The sequence below is a fragment of the Homalodisca vitripennis genome, chromosome 2 (assembly GCF_021130785.1).
Source record: "Homalodisca vitripennis isolate AUS2020 chromosome 2, UT_GWSS_2.1, whole genome shotgun sequence".
Lineage (NCBI taxonomy): Eukaryota > Metazoa > Arthropoda > Insecta > Hemiptera > Cicadellidae > Homalodisca > Homalodisca vitripennis.
This window is the reverse complement of record NC_060208.1, coordinates 143,663,355-143,676,701: the sequence shown is the minus strand read 5'-3', so window position 1 is coordinate 143,676,701 and position 13,347 is coordinate 143,663,355. Positions and strand designations below refer to the sequence as shown.

The following is a 13,347-nucleotide window of genomic DNA, read 5'->3' as shown; positions in this document are numbered from 1 at the left end:
CTTTCGAGCTCATCGAGACAGAACAAATGGGAGTGTATCGATTTCTGAAAACCCATTCATTTACGTCAGAGATTCTGCTCATACTGATCATAAACATAGCTAGAAAACGCTCTCACTAATGTACATGAAGTTTAAAATCTATTTATCTATAACTTATCAAAGTTAAGTAAGTAAGATATGGACGGAAAGTAATTAAATGATTTGTTTTATTGCTAAAACCACATGAACGAGTTTAATTTAGTTTCTTTTTACAGAGGCGTGAAATATTGATTTATTATGTGTTTCTTAATATAATACGATCGATGGCTCGAGAGACTGAAGAGTCTCTTTCTTTTGAACTAAAAAAGTTGTAATTTTTCCTCCTTATGGTTTTTGCCTGCGTTTAAAATAATTATTTTCGAAACCACATGCTTTACGAATTTTAAATATGGTACGGTAGCTCCTTTTGGATTGTTTAAGAACTATAAGGCTAAGTTCCAACAATTTAAGTGGTTTAATTTTACTTTCATAACGAAATTTTATGATGTTTTTCACAATTTGACAACAAGAGACCGTTGTGCACTTTTCACCCATACCATTAAGTTTTATTGTAGTTTATTGCCAGTGGTGTTGCACGTGACGGTTTCAGCAACCTGCAATAGTTTCGTCAACTTTCTGTGTCTCCGCTGGGTCGAGGGCATTAATTATATCAGCCAAAAACACTTAAAACTCTATTTATTTTAAACATGGTGAGAGGGATTCATATCCATATCTCACTAGCTATATTGCATAGACAATCTATCAAGCATGCTGAACAAATGAAATGAGATGTCCCACAGATCCGCTCAACAATGCTTTAATATATCCAACAAGTCTTGAAAATGTCGTAAATGTAATAACTGCTGAAATTTGAAAAAGTAATCTACCAAAATTACCACAACCATAGGCATTCGCGTTATGCTATGGTCACTTACAACACAAAAGTTCTCTCCAATTAATAACTCATCCTCATTGAGTTCCAAATTTTTAACGAAACCAGTAAAATATTATAAATTACTTAACTCTGAAGATTCGCAATAGTTCTATTAAAGAATTAGTATAATATTATAAATTACTTAACTCTGAAGGTTTGCAATAGTTCTAGGAAAGAATTAGTATAATATTTGATATTACTTAACTCTGAAAGTCTGCTGTAATTCAAGGCACTTCAGGTTTACATTAAAAGGGCTTTGCTCCCCGATTTGAGGCCTCATTAGAATTTAATCACATAAAATGAAGGAACGTACTAAGAAATGAGGTGCTAAAGACGTTTATGACCTTCGATCGCAAGATTCAGGATTTATAAGTTAAAATATTGAATGGTAACTACTGAAAGCTCAGAACCTTCCAAATATAATGCCATTTTTCGCAGGCCCTATATTATTACTTTATAGGTGCTTATTGAGAAAGATTTTGCTACCCATGACTAGCTTTTAAGTTTATACACATACATTTGGAAGTAATGAGGACGGGAACATATTTAGACAGAAAGATAGACACTATTACACTTTTATATCATATTGTAGATAGATGACTATTATTTATATCTGAGATGCAGTAGATATTCAGCAATCACATGTAAATGTACAGCATATAATTATCTGTCCTATTCAGTAGTTTACAGCTTATATGATTTGTAGGTTGTATAATATGATGTTCCAGTTAACTAAATAATGCTTTAATATGTCAGTAACATCAAAGCGCTTTCCAACTTGTCTGCCTTCAATAATATATACGTGTCATATTAGCATAACAAGCAATACAATATTAATTCACATTTGTAAATCCACCTACAAAGTATTTTAATGCTTAATACTGTTTAGTGCTAATCATAATAATAAGTAAAAAAGAACGATAAATAAATTATAATTATTAATTAATTAAAAATATTATTTATAATGGTATGCATATTATGTATATATATTTTAGCAACATATTGCATTTTTTATATTCCAAAATATATTTGATTTGATTTGTATTAAGTGGATACATTTATAAATAAACACATTTTTAAATACTCGTATGATCAATTAAGAGTATCCAGAGACTATAGGGGAATCAAAGTTCGTTATATTTGTAAGATAAATAACATTTAAAATAGGATTTACACTGCGGTAACCAAGACCATATGGAAAATTTTCATATTCGCCTATGGTACGTATATGTTTAGACCTTTTTGTAAAAAGCAATACCAAACAGACTTTGTATAGGAGTACTTCATTATTCACCGTATAAATAATTATTTTGCCATATATTATTTCTAAACATTTTCTTGTATTATTGCCCTGCATAAAATATAAATAATGATGCACATTCATTTAATATGTTATTATTAAATATTAAATATATTATTATAGAACGTATATTTTCATCACTGCACGGTACATTTTCTTTGTAAACACAAACAAAATGTATTGTGCAATGAGAACAAGTATTAACAACAAGAAACAAACAAGTAGACACAAGTTGGTTAAACAAGTAGATGATTAATCTACTACCTATTGTGTTGTGCTTGCGTAAACAAGTGTCTGTCCAAGCATCTGCGTTACGTGCGGTTTCTTCCGTTTGATGCATATTTTTGAACATTGGCATCGAGATTCTACAAGTTGTCAAGTTCTATATTGAAGCTACTCAGTCTGAGGATAGAACCTTAGAGCCAAAGTAGTTTTACACATGACTTCTTGTGGTTTGATGAACTTAATCGAAAATTGGTAAAAGCGTTCTGTGTAAACAGCGTCGACCAATGATAGTTATGAACCGATTTTGGAGCAGCGATTTTGGAAAAATGGAGCTTAGGGCCAAAACCACTTCCTCACAGCTATTCAGATCATTCTGACGAATCATTGGGTTTTAACAAAATTGGCAAAAACGTTCTATAGGACAAAAGTAAATCGGTGATAACTCTGGATCACTTTTGGAGCTAATTGATTGTAGTCTTGAAAGACATGACCATTTCCTCACAATACTTCTGGATGTTCATCGAGATTTTAATAAAAACTGGCATAGGCATTTTATGGCATAATTGGTTACCGGGCATGGTAATAAAAGTAAAAAGATAGAGTATTTCTGTCCGCCTTACATATACTAGTATTTAATAAGAAATTATTTCTTAATCTGGGATGAAAAGGAAGAAAGGATAGAACCGATCAGAGCATTGCTTACATCACAAATACAAATTCCACTACAACGCTACACTATTTTTGAGTAGCAAACCACGAAAAAAATTGTGTACTAAATTAATAGTTCGCTATTTCAATATAACGCAGTAATTATACAGGGACGGCTAAAGGAGATTTTGGCGCTTTAGGCGAAAACAAATTGTATGCCCTAACTTAAGTTCTTTTTAAACATCTACGCCTTCGGTGGGTATGGAAGTTGGGGTAAACTCTTTTGTTAATAATTGTTATAGCAAAGTATATGATTTCATTACCAGACAAGAAGTAATGTAATACTCCCTTTACAGATGCATTTTAGGAAATCTTTCCTAGACAACTAAAAATACACCTGTACTTTTTTTGTATGTATTACTTTGGCCTATTTCTTTGTCCCATATCACAGTCACAATTAATTCATATCAAACATTAAACGCTACAAACATTAAGGCTAAACAGTAAGGTAAATTGCTGCCTTAAACAACTTGACGTCGCAGCCGCGTCTTATACAGTTCAGATTACATAACATTTACAAAAATATCTCGTCTCGGTTTAGTTCACTTGTATTACTTCAGCTGGCGGGGCGTCGTAAATTTTAGTATTTTTAGCGATCGATGTTTTTAATATAGCTGTTTAGCTAACGAATTTTCCCGCCGCTCCCGAACAAAGCCACGGAGTTGTAAGGACGGGCTAAGTGTAAAAGGAAAATGGGATAGCTTTGACAATCATTACGTGATATAATAAAGTTGATATAACACAATTTAACGCTTTTCGTTTTCAAATACGATTTCAACACAAAATGACACTAATAAAACGCATTTATGAACGACAATAAAAAAGAAGAATTTTGTGTTTTAGAGAAATCCCCAAATTTGTATTTTTACACTAAAGTTCCAGTCTACCTTGAAATCTAACGATGTGGCACTCCTATCGGCGTGTTTGCCGATTTTATCTCCGCTACGCACAGCGAGTTTGCATAAATGTGTAGTAGAGTATACTTTAATATTTTCTAAAACAACTTAAGTAAAATAAAATAACCTACACTCTTCATTACCTAGTACTTTACCTGTCTGAGCTTCTTGCACGCAGTACTACTAAAGATTTATTCATTTCAATTTTTAAAATACCGAAATAACAATTTCTCAATTTTGTGCTTCCAAAAATTTTGCGCCGTATTCGGCCGTACAGGCACCTAGCCTTATGGAAGAGTCTGGCTCTAAGTCATAACTGACTGACAAGTCATGTAATGCTCTATATTACATGGAATGGCTCCTAGTACTCAGTTAAGGGCGGAAAAGAGTGTTTGCATAACGTATTAGGAATACAATTTTACTGAAATAAAGTTTTAGTGTATTGCAAAAATTAAAGACTAACCTTTTATCTCTACAGTAAATAAATAATAATAACAGATTAAATTATTATAATAATTTGATTATTAAATTTGTATATAGGTAAATTATTTGTTAGCTCGTTGTTCAGTTTCAAGGTTTTACATTGATATCTCAGATTAACGTTATAAGACAGGTTATAAACCCTTCTAATTCCTAGCTTTATTACTATGGAAATTATCTTTTATGAAGTAATTGAGTTACTACCCAATCAAAATTTGGCAACACTAAAAATACTGGGTTATGCTAACTGATGCGGTCGAAAGATTATATAAGTTATATAGTTAAGGATTATTAAGGTTATATATAATTAAAATAACACTATAGGAATAGAAAGATAGAATATTCATAGGTTTGACGTACAATAAATCAAGATGTAATACGTTATTACACAATTTCAAGCAATAAAATAGAATATTACGGCTTACTGTGTACGGCTGAATTCAGGTTATACTCACAAGGAATGCACTTGGGGTTCTGGTTCTTCTCTTTGTTGGCATGTTTCAAAGCGTGTCTACAGGAGTGCGTCTCCACTTTGACCGCTGTCTGCAAAAAAAACAAACTTTTATGTTTAACATTTTACAGATACACGCAAAGATAATGTTTTCTGAAATATGCACGAATATGTCATGATTTGATGACATCACGTGTAAACTAGACTGCAGGGTTGTAATTACGATGTACTCCCCGGGGCATCGTAAATTGATAGGATAACAGTGTAGTATATCACCCCGTTATACTCGGCACGACACGACATTATGTCTAGTGTCACATCTCAGAAAATCTTGTATAATCACTGAAAGGAAATTAACATAACCTTAAAAGTTAGAAGATTTACATTTTAAAATCTATATTTTTGTTTAAAAATCATATAATACACACTGTCAAACAATTTCTAAATGAATCATAATTTTTATAAAAGATACCTTCTTCACTAGTAATTATTTTTGAATTATTTCGTTTTATTTGTAAGTGTATAAATATATGATACAAACGAATAATCTTCTTGGTCCTAAATGGTTCGTTGCGATTCTAGAATTATTGTAATCTGGCTGTGAATGTAAAACTGTGTTTTTTTACAGAGTCACTAACATTAAGATTGAACGAAAACTAGAATTTTGAGTTTTTTAGTCTACAGTTACATCTATTTACACAGATAATGAAAGTTTCGCTGATTTACTATCTTGAATTATAATTTTAATATTTTAATTTCATAAAAACGCATTAAAACATATCATATAAAAGCTTTGTAATTAATATTTTAATTTAAGGTGTACATCTAAATTTAGTTTTATGTAAAAATCTGCTAAAATAATTATGGACACGATTTAAAAATTATTTCTCCGGCACTCGATATTGTCGGTAAATGATGAATATGTACAGCAAAATACAATTTAATGATTTTGCAACGTTGGTAAGAGTAATATTAAAAATTGTTTTAAAAATAAAATCTAATAATATAGTTGATTGGTAGTCAATAAACTATTTACAACAATATTTAGGAAATAAATTAATATCATTTCAATTAAAATTTATGATTATGAATAGTTTTGTAAGCCATACAATTAAATTTGGTTGGAAATAATCTAAACAATAATTCATGTCAAATAAGTTTGCCGAATTTCTATAATTGTGTAAAATATATTTATTATAATTTAATCACGATTAACTAAGGCATATTCTAAAGTTTTCAGTTATTGTCAGTGGAGTAAAAGCAAACTCATTGTCACAGTTTGTGGCTGTGAAAGTTCAAAGTGAAAAATAAATTATGCACATAAATAAGCGTTAGCGCCACATGAATATGCACATTGCAATGCACAGAATTCCTCTCTCATGGAAATATTCTAGGAATATATCAAAGCGAGTGGAACCGGCAGAGTTCGTGGAAACATTTAAATTTAAGATGCAGAGTTTGATGAAATAAATGTTTTTTACATGTAACCAGAAGATATCTAGAAATAGTTCAAGTTGATTGCTTTGCCATATTTATTCGTAATATATACGAATCATTATACTGGTATAAATTGCTGTATTAACAGTTTTCGTTAATATTGGTTCAGCTCATTCGCATCAGTAAGACGTGATAACTCCATCCTACCTTCAAAAAGCTTCTAAAATAAGAATACTTGCCAAATTACTAAAACATCAAAATACAATGTCCAATGTTTAAGATGGAAATTAAAAAAAAAACACATGCATTACTATAATTTGTATCCATACAATTCAGTCCTAACAAAGTTCATGATATATAAATAAATATATATATATATATATATATATATATATATAAATATTATTCATTCATTCCATATTATTGTAGACTACAGGTAAAAATGAAAAAATCACAATTTATGTAAAGTACAAACAAACTCTTTAAATTAAAAAATTTAAATTAAAGAGATAAAATAAAGTAAATTACAGTTTTTAGGACTTAGAGGTCTTTAGGATAGGAACAAACAAGAACTTCATTGCGTTCGTCCAAAAGTTTCAGGGCAGCCTGAATATTTTAATAGGTAAATCAATAAAACTACGCACTTTAGATTTTGTAAAATATTTTGTATCAGTAAGCAAACTTAAGAGCTAAAAAATTGTACGTTTCAAATGCGGAACACTAAAAACAACTTTTCCAAACTTAGCCACCTGTATGGTGGGGAGATGGAAGTACATAATATAAATATTTATTAAAAAGATATCTCAATTTTTAGTACATAATATGGTGGATATCTTTATTCTAAATTGAGGTATTTACCACATTATTCAAGACAGGAGATTTATGATTATTTCACAGAATTTAGGAAGTAGGGAAAATTTAGTGATAGTTAAGTAAATAAACATAAAACAACTCATATGTGACTGTGACAAGTACTGACTGAAACAATTGTGGTGTATTCTGAGAAAAGCTAGAAACCGTTTCTAAGAGTTATGAGCCGGCACCGCCGCGCCTGACGGGATTATTTTGTCTTTAAGCATATTAACGACTTTGTGATCAAGTCGTCTGGGAAACTGGTGTATAGGGCTTTTAGTGGCTGTAGACAAAAACAGTAAACAAGTCCCAGCAGAACGGTATTATGGGAACTGCTGAAGATATTATAGGAAGAACATTTTCAAATTGTTGTAGAGAACTCCTGTAATACAATCGTAAACATATTGGAATTCACGACTCAGGTAATTACCGTCGTTGGTGGTATTACGAATTTGATTGCTTTAGTCAAATACTGAACTCTGTTATTATAATGCGGAAATTAATCAATTGTTAATTTGCCTGCTAAGAACTGTACTGTATATACGGTACTGGGACCGAGCACTACTAACAACTATTTGGGACCGAGCACAACCGCGCAAGTACTGTATATACGGTACTACAACTATTTGGGACCGAGCACAACCGCGCAAGTACTGTATATACGGTACTACAACTATTTGGGACCGAGCACAACCGCGCAAGTACTGTATATACGGTACTACAACTATTTGGGACCGAGCACAACCGCGCAAGTACTGTATATACGGTACTACAACTATTTGGGACCGAGAACAACCGCGCAAGTACTGTATATACGGTACTACACAACTATTTGGGACCGAGAACAACCGTGCAAGTACTGTATATACGGTACTACAACTATTTGGGACCGAGCACAACCGTGCAAGTACTGTATATACGGTACTACAACTATTTGGGACCGAAGAACAACCGTGCAAGTACTGTATATACGGTACTACAACTATTTGGGACCAAGAACAACCGTGCAAGTACTACTAAAAGAAACGGTACTACAACTATTTGGGACCAAGAACAACCGTGCAAGTACTGTATATACGGTACTACAACTATTTGGGACCAAGCAAATATTCATTCCATCGCTACTAGCATACGTCAGTAGAGGAGAGATAGTTCGCGGTGTTAGACGTTCAAAATGTATGTCTAGTATGTCGCAAACCTTTCTAATGTGCAGTACGTGATCATGTTGCGTAATGAGAAAACTTATCGCATACCATCCAGCATATCTCGTCTAGTTTACCAAGTACGTTTTCCTTAACCTTGAGCTGAATCTTCTTGTAAACGGCTTTACATACTTAAACAATCCGCGCCTGCCGACTATTTCCGGTTTGGCACTTGGATGAGCACATCTGGTTTGAATGTTTCTGGTGCCATAGTTGAGATATATTTATTGCCACAATAAGAAAAAAAAACATATTAACTTTAACGTGAGGTGGTTTATGAAAGACCATTATTTTTTTCCTACGAATAAAATGGAGCTGGTATTCACAAGAACTTGAAGGTCTCTAACTTTTTCACTCAATTACGTGGCATTCATCTGGGAGGTATTTAATTAAATTGAAGCTCATTTATGCACCCTACACTTATATGGGTCTTAATGCCTCATTTCATTCAAATTCTTGCAATATAGTGTTATTACAAGAAGGTAAATTCACGGACAAATATGGATACCACTTCAACTTGACAGCCAGAGATTGTACAGACTCACACGAACCGCCGTATTATATGTACATCTTGCAAGAATGTCAATGTCATCTCACTAGAGATTATATATTTAAATATCAAATAGCATTACTAAAATCGTTTAGGCTATTCATTTAAATACATTGAATGCAGAGGAAAAGATTTAGTATTTGGTTAGTAGGCTATTTATAAATCTGTATAAACTCTCTCAATTTTGAGTCCCAAATCACTGCTCTCCAACCTTAAAGTTCAACTATTCGATTATCGTTTAGGAGATTTGAATATTTTCAGTCGCCATTACTGTATCACTAGAGCGTTTTATATACCACTTAAGCTGCCTATGACTTCACTATTATTCATTAGGAAATTGAGAGTGAAGCCACGGATCGGTGACAGCACTTTACTAAAGGATAGTTTTTAGGAATGAAAGTTCACTGTACATTAAAGCTTCTATGGTGTTATTTATTGCGGTGATATGTGTATTGTGTTTTAGAATTGATTATTAGCAGCAAGTGGTGCGGTTGTGGTGGAAAAAAGTAGATCAACTTAGTGGTACTACTAATTATGACATATTAAAACCTATAACAATAGGCTATTTAATTAGAACTGGTGGAGCGACCTTGTTATCCAACTAAAGATGTCTTATTTTGTGGATAATTTGAGTGTAGTGGTATTGGAACCTAGATTACTCTATAATTTGATGTGGCAATCCCTTGGATGATAACGAGGCTTTAACAGTGTCTAGGCTATATTTTGCGATTGAAATTAAACTTTACCACTTTAAAAACCAGTTATTACATTGGTTTGGAATATTTGGTTCAAATATGCATTGGATGTAAGAGTTCCTTGATTCCTTAATGGTATTTGTTAATAAAGTAGTCTGTCATTATCTGTGGTTATTTTATTTGCCTTACAATACGAACAGTTTGCTAAACAAGTTGTTATCTCAAATTGGTTACCCCAAATAACTTTGGAACTTTCGGTGGCGCATAGGTTCTCTAAAGTATAATGAGATGTAATGATAGATGATTTGTTTTACCATGACGAACAATCTGTTACCAGTTTGCAAATATACTTATATATTTTTAAATTGTATTTGTTATTGTTGACCGCCACACAAAACTATTACGGGAAATTGAAAAATTCACCATCGTATCTTAGAAAATGGAAGTATTCGTACTCGTAAAGCCTAATGTCAGATACTGTCCGAAGAAAATGTAAAATGCAGATAGACAACCGTTTTATAACACTCAACGAAGACAACAGAATAAATGATTGAAAACAGTACACAATATCAAATTTATAACATTTCAGATATAAATATATCTCACCTCCAAGGCTAGACTGATTTGAGGTTACATATTACTTATATTTTCCAAACACATTATATACATTCAATATTTATTAAATTCCTGGCAGAACAAGTAAACAAAAATTATTACAACTTTATAACACACAATATTGCAATATAAACACGTCTACAGTAATGTATAAATAGTTAACATACTTACACTTATAGTAGTTTCCTAAGACCCAACGCCATGACTATAATTATAAAAACTGTAAATGCTGAATAAAAACAAATATATTAATTTGACTTCAGTCCTTTATAGGATAGTAAATGTATACCCAGCAAAATAATGATGATGGATTTATTGACTGTACAGGTACACATGTAACAGACCAATAACTATCAGTACTGAGGCCACGTATTGTCAATAATTTACTGCTCTCCTGTGCCTGTTTGCATTTTACATTTATTGACAAAACCAGTGAAATTACACATCCACGATCGCAAACTCAATCACAAAGGGATAAAGTTGTTTTAACTGAATATTCTCTCGCCCGTGATCACGCGTCAGTGTATATTCTTTCACAACAAAAACCATCACCGCTTAAATCGAATACTTGTTTTCATTTCAATATTATACTGTAAGTATAGACTGTCGAGATATTAGTATTTAAAGATAATCAACAATAACCTATTGGGATTTTATAAGAACATATATAACGACTTACTTGTTACAGTGTTTAAAATAATAAAGCAGTAGTATTTTTACATTGATTTGGAAAAATTTAGCACAGTTAAAAATCTTTTTATCTAAGACAGAAGCTATTTTTATAAAGTAATAATATTTTTGAGTTCAATATTCCAGTTAATGTCTGTAACAGTATTCATATAAGAGGTGTCGTTTAAAATAAACATGACCATTATATGCAAAATAGATGAGTTTAGTTACATTTTTATACATCATATTTCTGAAATGGGTGTCAAAAATTCAATAAAAATAATAATTAGGAAACATGGCCATGCTTTAGAATGAATCCCTACTTCGAGAATGGAGAATCCTTCAGGGTCCAACTTCGAAAATGGAATTCTGAGGTGGTAATAAAAATATGGGTGACTCTAGGAATGCACAAAATTCAGAAATGGTGTAAATCTTAAAAAAAGAGAACCAAGGCAACTTCTTTGAGGAACACCACACACGATTTGTTCTAAATTTGAAATTTTGTTGTCAATATATGTGCTGAATAAGTCAAATATCTTACCCCTAATTCCAAGTGTTTATAGTTTGTAATATTTATGAAATATACCGTATCAAAAGCTTTTATAAGACCAAGTGGGTTTTGTCAATACTGGTAACAACTAAATTTACTGCTTCTTCTGTATTATTGCTCATTCTGAAATCATACTGATCTCTTTATAACTGATTGTATTAAAAAAAAGACTATCTCATATAAACAGTTCTCAAATATCTTGCCAATTGTTAGTAAAAGATTACTTGGACGAAAATGGGATGGAGCTGATAAACCTCCTTCATTTTTGTATATTGGACAAACAGTTCTAATTTGTATTTTTTCAGGAAAACTTCCAGTCTGAGTACTTAAATTGAAATATATGCTATTGGTTCACTTAATATAAACATAAAGTTGTTAATCAATTTATTTGGAATTTTATCCAAATTCTTTATAGGTTTTCAAAAGTTTATTTTTTCTATTCCCTGTTTAGTGATTTCTGCGAACAGAATTTGGATTGATTGGAGTTACGTTTTTCATAGATATGGAATTTTTGATACCAGTCCTGAGCCAATGTTTTCAAAAAAACATTCATTCATTTTATTTAAATCACAAGTGCATCCACAAGGTTTCTTAGTTTTGTTAAAAATATTTCATGCATTTTGAACATCACATGACTTTTGAAATCAATTCTTTGTGGTAGTTTTTTTTAATACTGCTATAATGTTTAATTTTTTACTTGTAAAGCATTCCCAGTTCAAGTTTTTTGTCTGTAAAGTTCATTTATAATTTTTATTGAAGTTTTAATGTCAATTCCAAGCCACTTTTTGTTGTCTGTTTGAATTTGGAATTTGGGCTTTCCATGATTTGTAATGAACTTTTTTTGAAAGTAATTCCGTTAAGAAGCTAACAATAGCCTAAATTTTGATTTTTGAATTAATAAATTTAGTGTAAATTATTTTAAAACTCATTTGTGGTTTATTTTTTTATATTTTAAAGGATGATTGATGAAATTCTGAAGGATGAGTAGACAAGAAGTTCTTGTAGTTTCAATTTAGATGTGGAATGGATTAAGGCGGTTTTCTGTCTCAGCCGAGTAGACTTGTACAAGGTTCAGCATTGAATCAATTGTAATTTGCAGTATTATATTCTATGTAATAGTTCGTGGTTGGTAATAGAATCAGCTGTTGTGATAAACCTGATAGTCACTTTTTTATCATCTTGATTAAATGTACCATTGTCTTATACAGATGAAATACATTGTTTTGAGTAAGTAAAAAGTTTTGCTTACAATTGAAGAATATTTTGTCAATTTCAATCTAATAAATGTCTTAGAGAAATTAAATACTCTAATATCTGTGCCAATGAATCTTTAAGATGATGATATTCAAACATGTATTTGCACTGTCACTGTCCTTTAGAAATTTAGAAAGTTAATCACTGCCTTAAACTTAGTTAATTGAAGAATTTTGAATTTTTTGAACCATATTTACACAATTTTTAAACAAAAACTGGAGATGTAAGCACTGAGTTGGTGTGGCGATATTGTGACTCAGAAAGGAGGCTTATTTTGAGGCGTGGTCAGTCCGCTACTTCCCGAACAGTCTTGCCAACATATTGCACCAAAATACCCTGAAGAATTTCTTGAGTACATGTTACTCTTAATAACATATATTTCTTTAAAAGTGAGTATCAAGTGTTCTGACTGTATTTGCAGTCATATTAGTTTGGTTCCGAAGTTAGCTAGAACCGCCATATTACTATCTAATTATGTATGTATATAAATTTATAATGATTGCAACCATTC

At 31.5% G+C, this 13,347-nt stretch overlaps 1 protein-coding gene across 1 annotated transcript in view; it reads right to left on the bottom strand.

The window, feature by feature from the left end:
* Positions 1-13,347, bottom strand: part of LOC124355835 (receptor-type tyrosine-protein phosphatase kappa-like) — a 146,952-nt gene that overhangs the window by 59,232 nt on the left and 74,373 nt on the right. Inside the window, exon 3 of the mRNA XM_046806988.1 lies at positions 5,017-5,104. Within this exon, the coding sequence (XP_046662944.1) occupies positions 5,017-5,104 (88 nt within the window). The remainder of the gene's footprint in view (positions 1-5,016; positions 5,105-13,347) is intronic.